At 35.8% G+C, this 24,439-nt stretch overlaps 2 protein-coding genes and 1 long non-coding RNA gene across 4 annotated transcripts in view; 2 read left to right on the top strand and 1 right to left on the bottom strand.

Moving 5' to 3' along the window:
- Positions 1-24,439, bottom strand: part of LOC127856227 (double-stranded RNA-specific adenosine deaminase-like) — a 120,979-nt gene that overhangs the window by 28,148 nt on the left and 68,392 nt on the right. The window contains exons 9-11 of the mRNA XM_052392319.1: positions 23,775-23,868; positions 23,268-23,411; positions 22,966-23,063 (exon numbers count right to left, since the gene is read on the bottom strand). Coding sequence (XP_052248279.1) covers positions 22,966-23,063; positions 23,268-23,411; positions 23,775-23,868 — 336 coding nt within the window. The remainder of the gene's footprint in view (positions 1-22,965; positions 23,064-23,267; positions 23,412-23,774; positions 23,869-24,439) is intronic.
- On the top strand, positions 1,635-2,999 carry LOC127856236 (uncharacterized). Its single transcript, XR_008037917.1, has 2 exons — positions 1,635-1,995; positions 2,500-2,999. It is a non-coding gene; the product is annotated as an uncharacterized LOC127856236 (long non-coding RNA).
- Positions 10,073-14,698, top strand: LOC127856229 (uncharacterized). Of its 2 annotated transcripts, none has more exons than XM_052392323.1 (3): positions 10,073-10,483; positions 12,584-13,587; positions 14,094-14,698. In XM_052392323.1, the coding sequence occupies exons 1-3, from the start codon at positions 10,146-10,148 to the stop codon at positions 14,213-14,215; spliced, it is 1,464 nt and encodes a 487-aa protein (XP_052248283.1). In that variant the 5' UTR covers positions 10,073-10,145; the 3' UTR covers positions 14,216-14,698. The 2 variants fall into 2 exon arrangements, with proteins under 2 accessions (XP_052248283.1, XP_052248282.1); XM_052392322.1 differs by having other exon boundaries at positions 14,029-14,698.

The following is a 24,439-nucleotide window of genomic DNA, read 5'->3' as shown; positions in this document are numbered from 1 at the left end:
AATGACATATAAAGAATGAATTCGCCGGCCGCGGCCACTGATCACACAATTAAAATCAATCAACAACGCAAACTGATAATTGAAGTAAGAATCCCTTCCTTTAATTAATTCTCAAGAGTAAAGAAAAAACACACAAAGCATCTTCAGTTCGCTAATTGATCCGACGATTAACACGCGCGTGAATTTTTTTTGTTTTTTTCTTTTCGCGAAATCCTAGCCCACGATACTGAAAGCTTAATTTAATTACCAAAAGAAAAAAACTAGATTACAAACAAAACTTTAATAACCTATAACTCATGAATTAAATCTCAATAAAAAGAGAATTAAACAATTGAAAAAAATCTACACAATCAATATTGAAATAAGTCGAACTAAAACCGTTTTTGGATCGAACGATCATAGCATTTATTATACTGTAATGTTGTTTTAATCAGAGACCTAGATCTATGTGTCCACATATATCTATCCTTTTTGAAATAATAATATTTTATAAGGTTTTAACTGTCTGAAATACCAAATTATACAAGAATATTTTATCAGCAAAAGCCTTTCAAATAAACTATTCAACAGCATTCTCGCCGCGATTTGGAAGTTCTTAGCGCAATTGCTTCAATGATCGCGGCATTATGAATTCTTATTGTAGGTAAATAAAATCGAGATTTTATAAAAACATAATTACTCATGTTTCTATGAAACTTAATTTTATGAAAATCGGATCATTATTTACCAAGTTACAGCCGCCTTTCTACATTTTCGCATAACTTTTCTCGATAATCGTAGCCGTTGCTACTGACGCGTCGCTATCTTATCGCAATCGTGATACACCGGCTATCTCCGGACTACTCCGATTGATTCATGGAATAAATCGTCTGCTGATCCCAAGTGTTCTTATCAGTTTCTCGACCACGTGACCCCGCCGAGAGATAGCCCGATAAGGCGCGAAGTTTCCAATCTGTGTAATCTATAGGTCTTTGGTTAAAGTGATATGGTCTCATAATTCATCAACTGCCTGTTATCTTGGAATACTGAAGAACAGTTGTTTTAGGTTTGTATTTTCATTTTTACATCACTTTTTTATTTAGTTTTATATTGAATTAATTATGATCATTATCATAGTTATGTATTGTCACTGGGAAATGTAAATGGATAAGTATAAATGTAATGCAATTATAAGGAAAAACAACACCATTTGAATAATTATGGCTGTATTTTATGATTATTGTCATCTTAAATGTTATTTATACTTATTTCTGGTCATTAATGAACAGATTTCTTTCCCACATATTCAATGAAAACTTTTATATTTTAAATTTGAAGGTTAAACTCCCAAGGTGAAATTTACATTGATTGGAAGATTCTTTGGATAGAATATTCCTGCCAAAAGACAGCAGAAGGGGGACTAACTGATGTATGGATTTTGACACCAGATTTTACCCTGCACGAGCAGCCCAACTTTAGTAGATCAGGAGTGGGAAAACCGAGCCCTGTCCTTGACCAAGGAAAGTTGGATTTGTTAAGAGGTAAAACTATACAGGTTTTAGCATTTGAAAGGCGTCACACTTCCGACCAGTCCACACAGCCAAATGAGACCACATTATTAATATAATCTTGGTACATTTTCAAACAGTATTTTCTACCACACGTAATTTCTTTTAATTATTTATGACAAGCGTTAAGTCACATGTGATCACAGGATTTAAATTGCAAAAATAAACAAACAAAAACAACAAGCAAACAAACTTGTTTTGATTTAAATTAATAATATTTATAGTAACAAGATATACCATAACAGCAATATTTATCACTTACATTATAAAATATCTTTCAGGACCTGATCTCAAATGAGATCATGCACAAGACGCACCTCGCAAAGGCCATGACAGTATAGTTTTCAGACCTGATCAGCTGGTGACTGCTCTATGAAGTGCTGTTCAACCTCCCCTAAGGGGGAGATTCGAGAGGGTCTCCTGATTGCTGAACACTACGCCATGGTTGGTATGATTCTTTTTTATAGGGAAAAAGGGGATTTAAATATATAGGTGTTCTACTGCCTCCATATTCATTTTGAAACAAACATAATGCAATTGATTCAAATTTGACTCCAGCACATAATCTGTCTTGCGTTAATTTAATACTACTGCTAAAATTTAAGAGTTACTAAAAATTGTGTTTGTGTATAAAAGTTTTGAGAATTTAACACATAGGCAGACAAAAATAACCTCAGTATAAAGTTAACGATCAAGCTCTAATTTTGAACGATATAACAAATTCAAGCAACAGTAATTTGCCTCCTTGTTTCAAAAACCTCTTTTGAAATCCTTCTAATGTAGATGATGTTAAAATGGGATATCTGAACTGATGATATTGATGTAAAAGTTTATTCCACCAAAATCAAGTCATTCAGATCAGACTTGATTTGGGTGGAATAAACTTCTACATGTTTTTTTAATACTGTAATGTACAGTAAAATCCTGCATTGATTGATCATATACATTTCAGTTGTCATCTCCAAAAAGTTTGCCCTGCCCATATCAACAGTGGAAGAGAACATGAGATGGGCCTTGAGGTGGCTTCGTGTCATGTACTGCGGGGAGAATATATAAACTGTTTAGTGCTGAGCAATATGTTCCTTTGTTCATAGGTGTAAATATGTGTAAAGGGCTATTCCAGGAAAAGATAGGATGAAGGATTCCTTAATGTTGTCATTTTATAAATCCGGTACCACCAACACAGTTAAAAACAATTATTATTAATTTTATCCTCTGTATCACCCCTCACTAACTGAAACTGTATATAATCATGGTTCATACCCTTCCTCCCATTTTTACCTGTGGTAGCCCAAAGAGGAGAATGTTATTTATTTTAATTTATTATGTTAAATGTGCTCGCATATTGTGATAATGTATCTTGGGTAGATGTTTTCCTGGTTTTGTTAAAAATGCACTGTAAAAATGTTCACATTATTTGTTTTTTTTAATATAAACATTGTTTTTTGCAAATTGTGTGTGTCTTTTATTTATAATCACATGGGGCTTGTAATGATCTGTTGTGATTTTATCTCAAATAACCTTTTTACCATTAAGGTGTAAATATTTTTTTTTACAAAGGTTACAGGTCAAACAAGCAAAATTTTATGATCCCTTAAGGGAACAAAAGACTCACAAAAACCAACTTAAACACACTATTGTAGACAGAAGTGTGTTTAAGTTGGTTTTTTGTGAGTTTTGGTATGTTGTTTTTTTGTGAGTTTTGGTATGTTGTTTTTTTTGTGGGTTTTGGTATGTTGGTTTTTTGTGAGTTTTGGTATGTTGGTTTTTGTGAGTTTTTTCTGTGTTTAACTCAGTTTTAACCAAGTTGGTAAAAAACCCCACTTTAAACACAGAAAAAACCAACATACCAAAACTCACAAAAAACCAACATACCAAAACTCACAAAAAACCAACATACCAAAACTCACAAAAAACCAACTTACCAAAGCCCACATTTATGTAACAAGTGAGTTTTTTCTGTGTTTAACTCAGTTTTAACCAAGTTGGTAAAAATACCCACTTTAAACACAGAAAAAACCAACTTACCAAAACTCGCAAAAAACCAACATACCGAAACTCACAAAAAACCAACTTACCAAAACTCACAAAAAACCAACTTACCAAAGCCCACATTTATGTAACAAGTGAGTTTTTTCTGTGTTTAACTCAGTTTTAACCAAGTTGGTAAAAATACCCACTTTAAACACAGAAAAAACCAACTTACCAAAACTCACAAAAACCAACATACCAAAACCCACTAAAAACCAACTGCCAATACCGCTTGGTTTAACACGGATAAAACTCGTGTTTAACTCGAGTTTTACACACTTATTTGGGAAGGGTTATTCCCATGCAAGAATATATACAATTATCTGCATGAACAACTTTGCTGTAAAGAAGGGCTATTTATTCCCTTTCTATCTTTTCTGACAATATTCAAAGACTGCAACAAAAAGATTTGTTTCAGTTGCTACGGAGAATCTAGCCAGGTAAACAACATCATAAAATTATTATTTATAGCCTCTAATAGATAATTAACTGACTTCACAGGAAAAAAAATAGGATTGGGCTGTCGCATAAGGGGTTCAAACCTTTCCCCAACCAGATTCCAAGAATTAAGAGAGACAATGGGTCGCAAAGGATGTGCCCTCTTCAGTAGTTGAGCAAGTGGTTTAAGAACTAATACAAACATCAAGTGATCAGCGTGAAAATGGTGTAAGTACTTAGCATATCAATGACACATGCCTTAGACAAAGGAAAGCTTTCAAATATCTTTGTCAATCTACCATCAGTAAGTATCTTATTGCAATGTTTTTTTTAAAAAATACGTGAAAATTAAATCATCTTATCAGTATTTGTGTAACAATCTTTCACATCAATTTGTTAATACCCATATGCAATAGTAAAATGAAGGCCACATTCACAGATATTTGTCCATCAATTAAGTCTTGTTTTAGGTAAATATTGAACTGAGTCTTTTTATTTATTATATTTGACATCTGACCTAGGGACTTGTGCTTGCTTGTGCCTTTACATCTTGCAACTTATATCAAGTTATTTAAAAATCCTATTTATGCAGGAGATCGTTTGACCTTAAACTGCGACCTTGATCTTTGACCTAGGGAAATGATTTTTGTGTGTTAGCAATAGGTGTCAGTATGCTTGTAATTTCTTCCACTCAAAAATCCACCCTATGCTCAAGACTATGTATTGACCTTTGACCTTAAATTGTGACATTGACCTTGGGGCCTGGGTCATTCATGACACACTACATCTCTCATGTTTATCACCATTGCCAAGTCATACCAGCTGTGCACATGAATGTATGTTCACCCAAGCATTTCCACAATATGGTTGTTGTTGTTTTTCTAATCGGCATATACAAACAACTTGGGAAATGAAGCTTGGATGAGTATGGTGATTGTAAAGGATCAAACAGAATGTCACATAGGTAATAACAATTCTTTATACTTAGATAACCGTCATTAAAATACTCATGTTTAAAAGAAGTTTGGTAAATGTCATCATTCTTTCATTGACCATTGAACAGCACTTTGTGTCAAATTTACTGTTGAAAAAGCTTTGTGACAGTCTAATCTAGGACGACACTTAACACACATGCATTAAACACCCTTTTCACAGAGCACGGCTCATATCATGTTCTGAGGAAGTTTCATGATGATTGGAAAACAGAAACTTCTAGAGTGTAAGCAGGGCAAGATATAAGGACAGTTTTATCTTTTTAGCCAGCCATCATCATCCAGGGTTCATACAGATTTTCTTGAATGAAATTCAAACACTTTTTAGTACTTTTCAAGGGAAAAAAATCCTAATTCAAGCACTTTTTTAGTCCGACATACTGAAAAATGTATATTATTTTAGTGTCCAATACTGACATTTTTCGCTAAATTGGTCCCTTCTTGCTTAACATTCTTTGTGACTTACAACCAGGGATCATATTTTTTCGGTTTTGTCGGTCCTAGACCAAATGGGGTCATGAAAGACCGATTGAAAATCCCAAACAGTCAGTCCGATTCTGTTTGCTAAAATTCCCATGAAATCGATTGCAAGTTACACAATGCACACGTCAACACACACCCTAATTACAGTCTTATCTCAATTAGGTGTGATAAATCAATCGATGCAGTCTCTGAACCAGTCAGGACCGGTTTATTGCACGTTCGACCAAGCATAAAAAACTTGTGAATAGGGGATTAAAGACGCGTCCAAAATTAATGAGGGTGGTTGAAAATTTCTCAAACTGTAAAAACCGCAAAACAATTAAAGAGACTTAAGGCCTGTGATGTACATATCGATCGATTATCGGTATCATTGTGTGTCTATTGATAGTTATTATTGGTATAGAGGCTAAAATGACAGCGCGCACTGGTTTATAATCTGTCTTTGATGTTAATTGACGTGAATGTGAAACAAAACAATTTGTTGCGATTGTAAATGCATTAAAAAGAAAAGTTTGTAGCTCATATGCACGAATAAGTAATCTATTTGTTTACTGATGTGCATGTTTATCACACCAAGATATAGAGAATACTAGGTTAGCGTTGAATACAGAGAAGTTTATGTTGCGAGGCTTAGAACGCCGGAAGCGCGAGCCTTGGCGAGCGCTTTCGGTGTTCGAGCCGAGCAACATAAACTTCTCTGTATTCAACGCTAATCCTAGTATTCTATTTATCCCATTTGATTTTTTCAACGTGACGTTTAACATAAATAGATCTAATAACCTTAACAATAATTTTAATTCCGTCATTAAAGCGCTTAAAATCTAACAAATGTAACCATGCGTAGTGATATACATGTATTTGTTCTGGTACGCGAAATAGTCTTTAATTTAAAAAATTCACACACAAACTGTAAAACAAGTAAAAATATCACCATATGCATACATTCAATTTTACGCAGTATGCGAATTTTAACACATTACGACCGCGAAAAGAAGATTTTACTTTACTATAATTTATTTTATTTTCGAAAGAAAATGATCAAAATCCAATCTGGCGGCCATTACTCCTGACAAAATGCTGTCGATGTCAACATACATGTACACCATCGACGACCTAGTTCTGGCTACCATTACTTTAAATGTCGCTTTTTATGATTTTTGACTGGCGCGACTTTGTACAGGTCTGTCAATACTAAATAAACTGTACGCTGAAGTTTCTTTAGCTATCGAAGACCTTGACAATTTTGACGAGTAAACAGACAATTGCAGCGACTGACACTTTATTTGACAAAATATACAGGGCAATACGTTTTCCGACTTCGGACGACGAATTTCAGGACGCGCAGAACGTGTTTTTTATATAATGTTATGGGTATGCCGTGTGTGATCCGATGCATCAATGGCGCCCATGTTAAAATCATTTCCCCGAGATCAGGGAACGACAAAAGTACAATCAAAAATCAAAACATGTAAGAACTAGTATCTTACCTTTAATTATCCTTTAAAATCCATCTAATAATCCATTTAACTCAATTATTGACGATTTTGCATCTAGGGTCTTTAATAATTATTTTAGCATAGTTAAATAAAGACCCTTATGCCATTCTATCACTTTATTCAAATGAGTATATGAACGCGATAAACTTTCTTCTTCGTCACACGCTACGTCATGTACTCTACATTACTGCTGTTCAAATGAACCGGAGCAGTTTATCTAATAATAGCCGTTGGTAAACTCGGTTGCATTTGCAGATTTCTGCATATAAACATAATTATGTTTAAACTTGCACAATGTTTTATTTATCTATGGTAAATGCCCTTATTGTACGAAAAAATAATCTAATATATAAATACACAAAGAATGGAAAACATTCAAGTACACAACAGATGAATGAGTAGAAAATACCCGTGTACAAATGGGACGTTCCCAATTCCAGTGTGGTGCTATTTTTACCATCTTATACTTTACACAGCTCTATGCCTAACGTGAATTAAATAGGAAAGCAAACATAGCAGATTATTCATGAACTGTGCGATATGTGTATGGCTTGTTGTACATTCTTAATATTTAAGTTAAATGTCAAAAGTATATGCTTTGGTTATAAACAATGCACATTACACTAAATAATGTCATATGACTAGATTTAAAGGTTGAAGGTCGTATAATTTTGAAGCTCAAGTTTTGTCGACTTTGTTTCTTATGAAAAATCATTCAGTGGTAAAGTAAATATACATAAAAAAATAACAAAACAAAAATCGTGTAATTTGATATTTTATTTCAACATTTCTTTTGGTGAATATATCATATATATTTTTTTCTGCAAAATATGCACATTTTCTTTTCATGGGTGACCTTAAAATTCGATCAATGAACCAAACAATTTCGACCTAATTTTAGCGCATATCGCATGACGTCATTTAAAAAGTAGTCCGTGCACGCGACAGGTATATTCCACAGTGTTGAATACAAGCAAGTATATTCCACAACGTGTTATACCGTCAATGTCGCGGTGAAAATGGGTTAAATTACTTATAGACCTTAAATCTTATGTCTCTTAAGATTTTTCGTCATTTTCATTGTAAAATGGCACAACGCAAGATTGCGTTGTTTCGTCATGTTTTATAAATGTATTGTTATCACTTTGAACGGTAATAAATTTGATAATATCTGAGATAAAAGTAAAAAATGATTATTTGGTTTTGTTGTTGTCAGTAGCCAACCTCCGCACAGACGTGTTTATTTCCAAGCATGTTTGTAAGCTATTATCAAGTCGACAACAATTTAAAACATCAATTACGACTTACACAGATTTATAATAGTTGACAACGATGAATAAAATGTCTGTTAAAAACGACACATGAAAAAACAATGATATAGCCAATGATAAAATCAATTGAGAAAACTTGTATGTTCCGTTTTAAACAAATGCCAAAGGGAATTTAACATGTACGTTTATTACGTGTATTAAGTGAATGGCAAAATCAATGGTATATATAATAACGTATTTTTTATGATTTTGGATGTTAATTTTCTGATACTTTTTCCCCATTTAAATCCGGACCGATTGATGTTGCGGGAAAATATGATCCCTGCTTACAACAGTCTGCACTACCCTGATAACGTAACAACTGTTTTAATCAAAAGTAAGATATTTCATTATGATAATTTAGTACCGTAATTGACCAAAGGCATTACACATACCAAAACAAAACCCGTTATTTGTATTGACTATGTATTCTAAATGTTTATCTTCTGGTGACTTTACAACGCGGATTCCCCCATACTAGCCATCTCTATATCTGTTCTGCATACTTAGAATTGGCGTTGTCAATAACCCAACGGTACTTCAAAAACAATCCTTTCTGAAAAATGCACTTATTCACTGGCATATTTCAACTTGTCAGCACCATAATGGCATAATGCATACAAAAAAACACAAAGTAGACCTATTGGCAACAGATGAGTAGTAGTTACCTCCCTTACATTATAAAACCCGTACCGATCCAGTACCTGCTAGTATAAACAGATCGGAACTGTCATAAATTAAATCTGGAAAAAAACTATGACTTCGGACTCATGGAAAAGACATGAAAATATGTATTTTTGTCCTTAGTACAGGCACCGTGTACTTAAACAAACGCCACTCGCTGCACTTTTCATCTCATTGTGTTCGCTTACCAATATGAACCCCGCGATGAGTGTTCAGATCAAATGTCGCGGGGCCGTTTGCCATAAGGCGAACACCCGAATCACCGCAGACCCATAATATATACCGCCGTGTTCATCGTGTTCGCTTAAAATAAAATAATGCAACATAAACGTATTGTATTGATCCCTTTCATTTAAACGTGATAATGAATAATGTATTCCACACCCATGCCCATGACAGTGTTTTTTGTCTTATAAAACGCCGTGTATAAAAGAAAACAGTGTTCGCACCTAGCTGTAGGATACCGCACCTGGAGGAGTTTTAATTGGGTGTTTGACTTTGCACTTTTAAGCACTCAAGATCGTTTTAAAGCACTATTCAAGATAAACCTTGATTTTCAAGCACTTTTCAAGGTCTGTGCGAACCCTGTCATCATAAGCATCACAAACATCATGATCATCAACATCATCATTATCATCATCATCATAAGCATCATCAAAATCACCATCATCATTATCATCATCATTAGCAGCATAAGCAGCATCATAAGCATCATCAACATCATCATCATCATCATCACTGTCATCACCACAGTCATTATCATCATCACTGTCATCACCACAGTAATTATCGTCATAACTGTCATCATCATCATCGCAGCCATTATCATCATCACTGTCATCATCATTATCATCAACATCATTATCATCAGCATCGTCATCATCAGAAGCAAGAAAAGAAGCATCAACAACAGTAACAACATCAGCAACATAAAAAATGTAGTCACCATCACTACATTTCTAAATATCACACTACTTTCAAAATAAACCACTTCACCACACCAACAATGAGTACTGTAACATGAAGTCAAGTACTCTAAGATCACATGTTTATTACAAAAAAGTGCGCTCAAAAGTATTATATTTGTTAATAATAGCCACCAGTTGCAGGGAAGTTATTGAAGGTTGCCGATTTCTACTGAATATTTATACTAAAGTGATCAAGATGGCTACATTTTCTCAATCAACTGTGGATAGAGGCTCTGATTCTATTATAGATTTTAGTTGTTCACCCTGCCTTGAGCACAAAACTTACAAGTTGGCTGAATTTCACTGTGATAACTGTCAGAAATTCTTTTGTGCAGAATGTATTACTCTACATGGACAGTTGTTTGGGAAACATGTGACATATGGCCTTAGGGGAGACACAAGTAAGTGGCCAGTGTCCAAGGAAGTGGAAGATTTCCTTCAAAAATGTGACCTTCATGAAGACAAATGTCTAGAAATGTACTGCAGTGACCACAGTCAGCTGTGCTGCACTAATTGTGCCTTCCTCAATCACAGGTAACTCAGATATATATCTGCATTCAAAAATGATTGCTGTCATAAAATTACTTCAGCATTATTCAGATCTATTATTTTTAGTTATTTTTGTGTGTGAAAAACATGAAAATAAAAGAACAATGATGACTTATATTCATTTGTTGCTTCTTAAAAATAAAAATCAGTATTAAAATTACATTACTGATTCCATATCTTATTACCTGAAAAAATCATTTTAAAAACAAGAGGGCCTGAAAGGCCTAAAGTCGCTCACCTGAGATTCAAAGGAACTGACCTGTTCTGTGCAGCCCAAGATGTCATTAGAACAAAATGTCCTTACCAACTTTCATGACTAGTGAACACCCTGGCAGCCACGTTTTTCAACAGACTAGAACCACTTTCATACACATCCAAGATATCATTTAAACAAATATACTGACAAAGTTTCATGAAGATTCGTAAGTCCATATAAGGAAAAATGCCCCGCCCACTGGTGGCCATGTTTTTCAAGCAACTGGAGCCATTTTCAAACTTGTCCAAAATATCATTGGGACAAATCTTCTGACAAAGTTTCATGATGATCGTACAATAAATATGGCTTCTAGAGTGTTAACAAGGTTTAACTATAGCTATATAAGGAAAAATGCCACGCCCCCTTCGCGGCCATGTTTTTCCACCAACCGGAACCATTTTCAAACTCATCCAAGATATCATTGGGACAAATCATCTGACCAAGTTTCATGATGATCGGACAATAAATGTGGCCTCTAGAGTGTTAACAAGGTTTTACTAAAGCATGATATATATAGCCATATTAGGAAAAATGCCCCACCCCTGGTGGAAATGTTTTTTAAGCAACCAAAACCATTTTCGAACTCATCCAAGATAGTATTAGGACAAATCTTCTGACCAAGTTTCATGAAGATCGGAAAATAAATGTGGCCTCTAGTGTTAACAAAGTTTTACTATAGCCATATAAGGAAAAATGCCCCGCCCCCTGGCGGCCATGTTTTACAACCAACCAGCATCATTTTTGAACTAGTCCACGATATTATTGGGATGAATCTTCTGACCAAGTTTCATGAAGATCGGACAATAAATGTGGCCTCTAGAGTGTTAACAAGATTTTACTATAGCCATATAAAGCCATATAAGGAAAATGCCACGCCCCTTACAGCCATGTTTTTCAAGCAAACGTAACCATTTTCGAAGGTATCCAAGATATCATTGAGATCAATCTTCTGACCAAATTTCATGAAGATTGGACAATAATTGTGGCCTCTAGAGTGTTCACAAGGTTTTACTATAGCCATATAAGGAAAAATGCCCCACCCCTTGGCAGCAATGTTTTTCAAGCAAATGTAACCATTTTCAAACTCATCCAAGATATCATTGAGACCAATCTTCTGACCAAATTTCATGAAAATTGGACAATAAATGTGGCCTCTAGAGTGTTAACAAGGTTTTATTATAGCAATATAAGGAAAACTGCCCCGCCCCTGGCGGCCATGTTTTTTCAAAGATCTGGACCATTTTCGAACTCGTCTGAGATATCAATGAAACCAATGTTTTGACCAAGTTTCATGATGATTGGGCAAAAATTGTGACTTCTAAAGTGTTCACAAGGTTTCTCTATAGCCATATAAGGAATACTGCCCCGCCCCCTGGCGGCCGTGTTTTTCAACGGACCGGAACCATTTTTGAACTCAACCAACATATCATTTAGACAAATATTTTGACAAAGTTACATGAAGATTGGGCATCAAATGTGACTTCTTCAGTGTTCACAAGGTTTTTCTTTTTTTTGACCTAGTGACCTAGTTTTTGACCGAGCATGACCCAGTTTCGAACTCGGTTGAGGTATCAATAGGACAAATGTTCTGACCAAGTTTCATAAAGATCGGACAATAAATGTGGCTTCTGGAGCGTTCACAAGGCAAATGTTGACGGCGCAAGAGGCATGACACACGACGGACAAAAGGTGATCACAAAAGCTCACCATGAGCACGTTGTGCTCAGGTGAGCTAACAATACAAATATCATGAACAACAGTTCAGACATATTTTTGCATAATGACCATTTAAACCACGTACACATATTAATAAGTTATTTTAATTTCAGACTGTGTACTAAAGTAACACTTATATCTGAGTCAGCCAGAGAACCTCTGCCAGACTTGCAGCAACTATCAAGAAAGATCCAAACAATTCTGAAAGAAGTCAAGAAACTTGAGAATTATTGGAACACCAACATGCTGACTTTGCAGGCTTCATACAACAAACAATTAGATGAAATACTTGAAACACGCCAGACAATAAATATAATTTTAGACAAGATTGAAAAAAACACCATAAAAGAGCTCGATAATAAGATGAACAGTCTAAAAGCTTCTGTCAAGACTGATATCGACAATTGCAGCAAGCTCAAAAATGAGCTGAAACGACTCAGTGATGCAATACATGACATTGTTGATAAGGGCAAAGCAGAACTCACATTTATTGCAAGTAATAAATGTCTGGAACTAGTTAAGCAGTCTGAAATTTATCTGAAGGAGAACTCTGTTCAGGTAGAAAGTTCACTGACATTCCTGGCAAACAGTGATGTTCAACAGTACTTGTCTATATTGTCAGGTCTGGGGAGGATTGTACTCAGTACCAAGGCATTATCAGTACTTGGTGACGCAGACCAGGTATTCACTGTGCAAGAAAAGTCAAAGTATGATGTGAGCCTACCAAGTGATACAGAGAAGAGCTTCACTATCAGTGCCATCTGTGTCCTCTCTGATGATCAGATTCTTGTTGCAGATTGTACTAATAAAAGAGTTAAGCTACTAAATCATCAATACCAGGTGGGGAGTCATTGTGATTTAAATGCTTCTCCAAATGACATGTGTCAAATAACATCAAGTGAAGTCGCTGTTGCTGTGGGTGCAGGGGTCCAGTTTGTCTCTGTGAAAGGTGAGCATCTGGTTAAGGGTACCCAATTGCAGTTTCAACATAGATGTAATGGTATTGCTCATAATCTGCAAGACCTGTATCTCACCTCTGACACTGCACTTTACAAGTATTCAATGAAAGGTGACCTTATGAATAAAGTGTATGAAGATACATCAGGCAATAACACAGGTAAAATTTGGTGTATATAATCCAATAACATTTGGACTTATCATATATATGATAGGAATATTAAAACTGTATTATGTTTATACATATTTGCACAAAAGTCAATTGTATTTTTACCTTTGCCCATTTCAGACAATTATGTTTGCAAATAACAGACCTGATAAGTTTTTCATTGGTAAATAAAAACTCCTCAACAATAAAGCTCTTCCTTTGCTGAAGTATTTATATGACTGTTCTTTCCTGTATAGGACTTTTTCATCGGTTTTAAGAGACTGTTTTAAATAATGCCACAATAATAATCATGTAAACATGCTCTGTCTATGTCAATGAGTACATTTACTGACTGAGAGAATGTTAATGTACATAATGAGATTTGTGTAAGAGTATCTTTATTAACATAATTATTCTATAATGAATTCACTTCAATAATTTGACTCTTTGCAGTATTAATGTGTGCAGTGAGTCCTTCAGGTGACAGGATATTTATCACCAACTATTCCCATCACAAGGTCCTCACCCTGGCCAGAGATGGCACAGTTCTGCACACCTTCACAGACCCAGACCTGCAAGGCCCACTTGGTATACAAGTCACTGCTCTGGGACAGGTTCTGGTCTCTGGAGAGTCATCTAACACTCTCCTACAGCTGGATGGGGAAGGCAAGAAGAAGCTGGCAACTCTTGCTACCAGGAATGATGGGCTTAAATACCCCTACTCAGTCTTCTACAATAGGAGTACAGCATCCATCATTGTAGGACAGTTTCAAAGCCCCAAAGTCCTGGTGTTTACAGTTAAATAGTTTTGTTTCACCAGTTTCAGTGCAGACATTTTGGATCATGTACTGTAAACAATATCTTTTGGCCTGACCAAACTAATATTCAGTGTTACATAATTCACATGAATGATTAACTGTGTTGCCAGTAGTCATATTTGTGAATATGTTTAAAAAAGTATGTTCGTAATGAAGTTCTTGGCAGCAAAGATCTATTCTTTAGTGTTATGTTGCAAGGAATCAACTGTATTTTGTTGATGATTATTTAAATTGTATATAATCAGTGTATTGTTGTTATCTTGATCTATATCTCCAAAATGACTTACATGTACATACATGATTTACTTGTGGAGATTTGTTATGATCTAAAATATTGTGATATTATTGTTATGCAAAGTAAAAAGAACTGCAGAGTGCGTTTTAGGACAGTTTTTATTTATCAACTGTCACAACCATTTGAACTTATTATAAGACAAGAGTTGTCTCCATAGGATGACATACTGTGAAACCATTATTTATCGTCAGGCATTAATTTTCGTGTATTCCGTCAGTCAACCAATTGACAAATTCAAGATCCTAACGAACAATTATGTCCCATATTTGAACAAATTATAAAGACTGAATTACCAAAGGCATGAGGCCCTAAAATCCAACGTAATCCACTCATACTTACTCTGTCTGTTTCGTAATCAAGATTAATCCAGTTTTGACACAAAAGGGTGTAGATTACACAGTGTACTTAACTGACACGTGACATTGCTCTAAAATGCGAGTGCAGTACAGCTGTATCGACTGGGTTGACTTCGTTTAGGTAGAATAGTAATGATTAGCGCTAATTGTTAATAACTTTATTACCCATTGTGTGTATTGTGTTTTTCAGTGTTGTTGCAAATTATACAGCCTCCACGCAGCGGATCCAGATCAAAGACAATAAACAAAATTAAAAGATGATGATGTGTGATGAAGACCTGACTTATATACATTCTCCGCATTGATAACAAATTTATACAGAACATATGATTTTTGTTTTTTTGTTGTTTGCGTTAAACTACAATACAGATGTAAAAATAGCCTGTGTTTCGTTTATGGGCTATCAATATTTTAATTATTGACAGCTTTGACAAGTTTTACGCTACATGTTTCAAACCAGTGTTACTTGTAGCAATTGAAAACGTAACAGGTAAAGAGAAATTAGCAATAATGACAATTAGTTCCATCCAAACGTAGGGTATTTGTTCACAAAAATTCACTTATATTTTTGCGCGATTTTCAGGAAATCCCTGGTAAGAACGTTTTTCGAATGACTGAGTATGACGCAATAAAACATTGCTTTGTATCCTATTGCATTCAATCTAATTAAAACTCATTCGTCCATTGGTTGTTACAATTAAATCTGAACTGTGCCCTATGAAACCGCTGTCCCATAATGCACTGTTGATTTTACACTTCAGAAAATTATTGTACTTAAATTGATCAGATATTTACGATGCAAAACTCTTGAAACTTTATTGAAAATTGACCAAATAGTTTGCTAACACTAATTTTAACCAATAATCTTCGCATCTTCTCTTATTTGCGCCGATAAAGGTAAGATTGTTATTAGTTTGGCGATGATAATAAATGAATAAGACCAATTGGCAATTGGCTTCACTGTTTCAAACACTCATTAACATTTATTCGGTCCCACTAATCCGCTAATCTTAATAATTATAAACTAATGGGGGCCAATTACTGATCACCTGATAACAAAAGACTAGTATATTGACATGTGACAAACAGGCCCCACCTCCTGCAAGTGACTCTCAAGTGTCCTCCCTCTTTCCCTACTACGATTTATCGCAACCGCGATATATTTTGGACAATCAAATCGGATATTGGCTGAAGCATTTTTTTTATTTTTTTCACAGTCAGGAATTTGCGAATTTAAGTGCTGACAAAACGTCATTTTTATAAAAATGACGAAATTTCGTGCTGGCGAAAAATAAATGGTTTCACAGTTTGCCCCCGAAAAATGCTTTGATAGAACCTAAACGGATTTTTGAAACCTAAGTGCGGACCACAAGTTCAAGGTCAAGGTCAGAGGGGTCAAAATTTGTGATTATGGAAAGGCCTTGTTCATATACACATGCATACCAAACATGAAGGTTACATCTGAAGTGACATAGAAGTTATGAGCATTTTTCGAAACCTAACTGCAAAGTGTGACAGACAGACAGACAGACGGTGCGATCACTATATGCCCTCCTTCGGGGGCATACAAATATACTAAGGCGCACTTGGGACAGCCGAAACAACAACTGAGAAAACCTAAAACAGCACTAATAAAATAATGTTTGGTGAAGATCTGATGACAATTGCTTGAGTTATTGAGCGGCAACAAGAAAAAACTCAATTTGGCTGATTATCAAACTTGACCTAGATGTTATTGCCTTTCACATTTTCATGAAGTATTTTGAAGATACAATGACAATTGCTGGAGTTATTGAGTGGAAACAAGAAGAGCTGTCAGAGGACAGCCCGCTCGACTATTCGAGTGCTTGACAGTATAACGTAAGCCATCATGGAGAGGGGGGTATAATGTGGGTGTGTGGTCATTTAATAGATGATCTTTCAAAAATAAAAAAAATAAAAATAAAATTGGGGGGGGGGGATTCTGGGGTGGGGCGTGGGGATGGTTTGGGTGGAGTCCATTGTGGTATGTCAGGTAAGTGTTGTTTTGTGTCAAAGTATGAATCAAATGTGATCATAAATAAAGAAGTTATGGAAATTTAAGCAATATTTATTAATTTGACCTTGAGAGTCAAGGTCATTCAAAGGTCAAGGTCAAATTCAACTTGCCAGGTACAGTACCCTCATAATAATAAGAAAGTATTTGAAGTTTGAAAGCAATAGCCTTGATACTTTACGAGTAAAGTGGATCTAAACACAAAATTTAACAAAATATTCAAAGTGACTCAGTCAAAAAAGAGGGTCATGATGGCCCTGAATCGCTCACCTGACTAACCAAATACAATCCCAACCCAGATTTCATTAAGATAAACATTCTGACCAAATTTCATAAAGATTGGATGAAAACTGTGACCTGTATTGTCTACACAAGGTTTTTCTATTATTTGACCTAGTGACCTAGTTTTTAACCCCAAGTGACCCAAATACAATCCCAACACAGATTTCATCAAGACAAACATTCCGATCAAATTTGATAAAGATTGGATGAAAACTGTGACCTCTATTGTCTACACAAGGTTTTTCTATTATTTGACCTAGTGACCTAGTTTTTGACCCCAGATGACCCAAATACAATCCTAACCCAGATTTCATCTAGATAAACATTCTGACCAAATTGCATAAAGATTGGATGAAAACTGTGACCTCTATTGTCTACACAAGGCTTTTCTATTATTTGACCTAGTGACCTAGTTTTTTACCTTGTGACCTAGTTTTTGACCCCAGATTACCCAAATACAATCCCAACCCAGATTTCATCAAGATAAACATTCTGACCAAATTTCATAAAGATTGAATGAAAACTGTGACCTTTACTGTCTACACAAACAAATTGTTGATGGTTTTTCTATTATTTGACCTAGTGACCTAGTTTTTGACCTCAGATGACCCAAATACAATCCCAACCCAGATTTCATCAAGATAAACATCCTGACTAAATTTCATAAAGTTTGGATGAAAACTGCTACCTCTATTGTCTACACAAGGTTTTTCTATTATTTGACCTAGTTTTTGACCTAGTGACCTAGTATTTGACCCCAGTTGACCCAAATACAATCCCAACCCAGATTTCATTAAGATAAACATTCTGACTAAATTTCATTAAGATTGGATGAAAACTGTGACCTCTACTGAATACACAAGGTTTTTCTATTATTTGACCTAGTTTTTGACCTAGTGACCTAGTTTTTGACCCCAGATGACCCAAATACAATCCCAACCCAGATTTCATCAAGATAAACATTCTGACCAAATTTCATAAAGATTGGATGAAAACTGTGACCTCTACTGTCTGACTGACTAATGGGGTTATTTACCCTCGGGACTTCGGTTAAAAACCATTGCCCGAGCACACTGCTTAACATAGAACTCTGCATAAAAAAGCCGAAAACGGCCATAAAATGGACAGCCCGATTTTACTGGGCTGTACCATTAGTATAAATATAGAACTTTGCAGTGTTGGTGTGGTGCCTTAATAAAAAGCTATTGGTTTAAAAATATATAACCTTTATATGAAGCGTTAAAAAGACGCAGTGCTTTACAGTGGATAGGCCTAACGCTGTTAAAAAGCGGCGTTTTAATTGGTTGATGCGCTTATAAAACGATGGCGCTGATTGGCCGAAATTTCTCATTAAGGATTGCCAGTAGGTCAATCCGTTTAAAAATAGATTTTCCCACGGCTGACTTTGTACTTTTAGAAAAAGTAAACAATAATAGTTTATATGCAAAAATATAAATGAAAGAAAAGGATGAGTTATTCCAAAAGAACTTGGAGTTGTTTTATAGTATTAGATTACTATGTTTTTGTTATGTTACTGTACTTATTATTAATTATTATCATTAATATGATGTTGTTATTGTATGTTATTGTTTGTATTGTTTTTTAAGGAGGAGAGAGAAAGAATAGCCCAATTTTTATAAGTAAAGATGGTGAAAACACACAACCTGTTGTATGTGGCATCATCATTACCAGACCCATTGTTCAGTATATACTGCAATGGGTTTTGTTGGAGTCTTTAGACTTTGTGATCTGTGTTTTAAATGTTAAGAGTCCAAATAGGACTATTTAAATATAAGTCTTATAGATAAAAGGGATACACATATGTGTAATATGTTTGAATAATACAATAATAATACTCGAGGGTTTTCCAGATCACAAAGTGGTTGAACATTGCCACAATATGTTTACATACACAGTCAAGTACCATTTTTATGAATATATTTAAGGTTTAAACTAAATGCGACACAACAAGATCTAATCATTGGTGAGATATGTTTATATATATGAACTTTAATTAATAGGGATGCCAGAGCCTGATTTAACAGCTCTCAAATGTAAAGTGAAGTTGCATGTGTACATGTAATTATATGAAAAGGAAAGGAAAAAAAGACAATATATGATATAACATAGGGAGTGTAACTCTCAATTATATATTAATGTTGCAGTTGAGTATTGAGTTGTTAAAAAGTAATGAGTACAAGTTTATGTATGTGGCTCAATGTTGAACACTTGCAGACAGGGAATATAGCCGTAATGCTCCAACGTAAGACCCTGTCTGTATGGAACTTAAGGAAGATTGGGCTATGGCGAAGAGAGGTCCCCCCAGAGTGGCGTTAAAACAATATTTAAAAGTGGGTTTAGTAAAAAACCCGTATATGTTAAGGGCAATAACTTACGTGTCTCCAAACGGTCACCTTCATAGGGCCACATAAAAATTAAGGATAAGACAATGTGCTTTACAGTTAAAAATGAGACAAAAACAGCTAAATTTGTACAAGAAGGTACATTATTTACAATATGTACAGAACTATATGCATTTATATATTTAAAATACATGTTGCCACCCTGGAGGGATGAAAGAAGGAGAGATTTTTGGAAGTGTAGGCCGATGTGGGTGGGGGAAAAGAAGAGCCAGCAGAGGTGGTGTCACTCAGTTGTACTAAGGGAGGTAATTGTGGTGATGGAGTCTTCAATGGTTGTTTCCCCTGGACCAGAGGGAGTGCACGGTAAATGAAAAATAGTTTGTATACTATTGAAGGAAAATTGATAATGGTAAGATATAAAATGGTAAAAAGACCAAATATTACCTAGATGCATTAAAATAAACCCAAAAAGCTCTAGTCTAACCAATATTATTAATAAATTGGTGATAACAATGGAGGAAATAATACTATAGTACCTTGTATGGTATGCAAAATGACAATTAAACAGAAAAACTGAGGCAATTTGCTATATAAAATAGCAATTTAATATAAAAAATAAGGATATTTGCTCTAAAAGTAGCAATTTTTAACATGAGTTAATGCAATACAAAGTAAAATGGTTGCTATGGTGTAGGAATAGCAATATTGAGATAAAAATTAAGGCAATTTGCTATATAAAATAGCAGTTTTTCACAAAAATAATGAAATTGCTACACAAAATAGCTGTTATAACAATATTTAATGTACTCCAAGGATCAAAATTAGCAGTTTCAACAAAGTCGACAATACTTTGTCCTGGATAGGGCTAAATAGGTATTTATCATGGTATAAGGCCCTGTACTGTGCACTCCAGTCCGACATGGTTCTTCGAGTTTGAAGGGGAAAGGATGGGGTGTCAAAGAGGAAGGGAGGGGGTGCAATGCAGCCAACAATCCCAGGTTACTGGACAGCCTCGTCCTTTCTTGTAGTAAGAAATGCCATAAAATATGATTATATTAAAAAACTGAAAAATGTAAATGGTGGACTAACGTCATACTCTCATAAAAAATGTATGAAAATAAAGAAGACCAGGTCAATGCCATTGGCCTGATTTAGAAAGGGCGGGGTAGAACAATAAACCCATTAAAAGCTAAAATAAAGGTTGTGTAAAAGCGACACAAATCCAACACAATTATTTGATTACATCAGGTTTGTGTAGAGATTACACATTTTTAAAAGAAAACAGTCACAAGACTGTATAATTAGGTGGGTGTTGGCTGCTCTCCCTCCCCCAATGACCTAGATTTTGTCAGTTATTAGACAATCTAGTAAGTATTTGGCGAGGGCAGAGAAGACCGGGCCCCTAGCTGCTCCCTTGGGGTCTAGCACGTTGGTAAGGTTAAAAACTAGTCCATGGGAGTGCAATGCAGCTTCGAGGTGGTCCCTCTGCGCCTTATGGTTAGGACAGTGTAGCAGCATGTGGGGCGCAGTGAGTGGTTCCTGGCACCTAGGACATGCAGGGTCTATACCGAGGACCTCTACTGTCAACACAAGGTTTTTCTATTATTTGACCTAGTTTTTGACCTAGTGACCTAGTTTTTGACCCCAGATGACCCAAATACAATCCCAACCCAGATTTCATCAAGATAAACATTCTGACCAAATTTCTTAAAGATTGGATGAAAACTGTGACCTCTACTGTCAACACAAGGTTTTTCTATTATTTGACCTAGTTTTGACCTAGTGTTTGACCCCAGATGACCCAAATACAATCCCAACCCAGATTTCATTAAAATAAACATTCTGACCAAATTTCATAAAGATTGGATGAAAACTGCGACCTCTTTTGTCTACACAAGGTTTTTCTATTATTTGACCTAGTTTTTGACCTCAGATGACCCAAATACAATCCCAACCCAGATTTCATCAATATAAACATTCTTACCAAATTTCATAAAGATTGGATGAAAACTGTGACCTCTACTGTCTACACAAACAAATTGTTGACGGACACATGCACGCACAGACGCACACACGCATGCACGCACATACGGACGCCGGTCATCACACGGTCACATAAGCCCACCATGTCACTTCGTGACAGGTGAGCTAAAAAGGGCCATAATTCCATTAAAATGCCAACAAGAGTTATGCAACTTTTCCTGTACAGTCCCCTTATGGCATTTAGCGAGTAGTCCAAGTCTGAAGCAATTATAGCTATGATACTTTAGGAGAAAAATGGACCAACACACAAAACTTAACCAAATGTTCAATTATCTAAGTATAAAATGGGCCATAATTCTGACAAAATGCCAGTCAGAGTAAAATTACTTTGCCTGTAAAGTCCCCTTATTAAAGTAGGTAAAGCAATAGCTTTGACACTTTAGGAAAAAAGTGGATCTAAACACAAAACTAAACAAAATTTTCAATTTTTCAAGTGAAAAAAGGGCCATAATCCTTACAAAATACTTGATACAGTTGTCTTCTCTTGTTTATAGATTGGGGTCATGTTGGTAAAGAAGTATGCAAAATATAAAAGCAATATGTCAAAGGGCATAGGAAATATTTGAGGTGGTACACAAACTTTAACATAGATTTATCAATAATATGCATATTCTTAGTGAAAAAAGGGCCATAATTCTTACAAAATGCTTGATACAGTTGTCTGCTCTTGTTTATAGGTTGGGGTCATGTTGGTTAAGAAGTATGCAAAATATAAAAGTAATATGTCAAGGGACATAGGAAATATTTGAGGTGGTACGCAAACTTTAACATTCCAATGCTCATGCAAGCGTGAACGGGAACGCCGACGCCGGGGTGAGTAGGATAGCTCTATTATATATATTTCATTTATAATAGTCAAACTAAAAAACGCAATTTTTCGATGATTCAAGGGTCATAACTCAACAGTGTCTGGGTCAATTTGGCCGATTATCACACTTGACCTAGATGTTATTGCCTTACACATTTTCATGAAGTGTGGCGAAGATCCTATGACATTTGCTCGAGTTATTGAGGAGAAACAAAAACAAAAAACAATTTAACGATGATTCAAGGGCCTTAACTCAGGACAGTCTGGGTCAATTTCGTCGATTATACGGACGGAAGGACTAACTAACGGACGGACGGTGCAATTTTAATATGCCCCCAGAACCGCTGGTTCGGGAGCATTAAAAATGAAAGGTGACAAAAAAAGCTTTACCATTTTCCTGTTTTGCGCGCATTAATGCCTGTGTTTGTGGCTTATTGAAGATGGGGTTGTGCTCGTCACCGCGACAACCATTCCCGCTCGTACCATCACTGCAATATACAGGCTGGCATCAGAAACAGAAGAATTAAAGCACCTAGCAGATAGCAAAGGTAGTGAAATCTCCATATGTAATGTGTTGAACAAACATAGGGAAATATACAAGTATACACACTGATATTCGTTCTGTTTTCTTTACCTGGGATAAAACACAAACAATTTTCATACCAGATCATCAAAACTTGTAAAACACCAACCTGGGTACAAAAAGTGCTCCGTCCCCACATGGGGCCACAGATATGTACAGATGGAATGTGATATGAGGCTTGAATCTGAACTTCTCATCCTCCCCCTTATTCAGTAGACACAGGGGGTCGTGCACCAGAAGGGCGTACAGGTATCTGTAAGTAAACAACTTTTATGTTTGATAAATGCTCCACTGTTTTTACAGTATTTCTCTCAACAAAGGAGCATTGGCATTCACAATTTTCAGTGAATGCCTTGTCAATCTTAGCGGTTGAACAGTTTATAACATGCACATACTTAAACTAGCAACTCACACCTCGTGTCTTGAATCAGAGTCAAGGGGGGAGAGGACATAGAAATGCTTTCATGATGAATTGCTAGTGCTCAAAACAAGATTTTATCCTATTTAATTCCATGTAAAACTGGTGACCCAGTTTTAACCTCAAGGTCATAATTTTAACAAACTTTGCAGTGGACCACACCATGAAGTTACACTATTAAATAGAGAGCCTACATACCTTTTGAATCCCCTCTTGGCCAGTATTTCTGCATGTGAGTCATGCAACACAGTACCATCCTCCGTGATCTTGTTACCATGGACACACCTATTACCTAAAATCAAAGCACCCTTGTGTTTATATTAATTAGAACTATATTTGTACATGTACCTCTTAAATAGCAATGCCTGTCAAATATCAAGCAAGTACAAAGAATTGTTAAACAAGAGCTGTCAGCGGACAGCGCGCTCGACTATTCGAGTGCTTGACAGTATAACGTAAGCCATCATGGAGAGGGGGGCGGGGGGGGGGGGGGGGGGGTATAATGTGTGTGTGTGATCATTTAATAGATGATCTCTCAAAAATAAGAAAACAATTATTTAATTATTTTTTTTTTGGGGGGGGGGGGGGGGTGGGGGGCGGGATGGGAGAGAGGGGGTATATAGATGATCTTTCAAAAATAGGGAAAAAAAAATTGAGGGGGGAGGGGGGGTTGGGGGAGGGGGGGTTGGGGGGGGAGTTCTGGGGGGATGCGAGGGGGATGGTTTGGGTGGAGTGCATTGTGGTATGTCAGGTAAGTGTTGTTTTGTCAAACTTTAACATAGATTTATCAATAATATGCATATTCTAAGTATAAAAGGGGCCATAATTCTGTCACAATGCTTGATACAGTTGTCTGCTCTTGT

The sequence above is a fragment of the Dreissena polymorpha genome, chromosome 13 (assembly GCF_020536995.1).
Source record: "Dreissena polymorpha isolate Duluth1 chromosome 13, UMN_Dpol_1.0, whole genome shotgun sequence".
Lineage (NCBI taxonomy): Eukaryota > Metazoa > Mollusca > Bivalvia > Myida > Dreissenidae > Dreissena > Dreissena polymorpha.
The sequence above is the reverse complement of the archived record's forward strand: the minus strand, read 5'-3'. Positions and strand labels throughout refer to the sequence as shown.

Excerpts from the sequence above, each read along its gene's own strand:
- LOC127856229 (XM_052392322.1), top strand. The coding sequence starts at position 10,146 with ATGGCTACATTTTCTCAATCAACTGTGGATAGAGGCTCTGATTCTATT. Across the intron at positions 10,484-12,583 it reads TGTGCCTTCCTCAATCACAG|ACTGTGTACTAAAGTAACAC; the intron begins GTAACTCAGATA and ends TTTTAATTTCAG. Across the intron at positions 13,588-14,028 it reads TACATCAGGCAATAACACAG|TATTAATGTGTGCAGTGAGT; the intron begins GTAAAATTTGGT and ends GACTCTTTGCAG.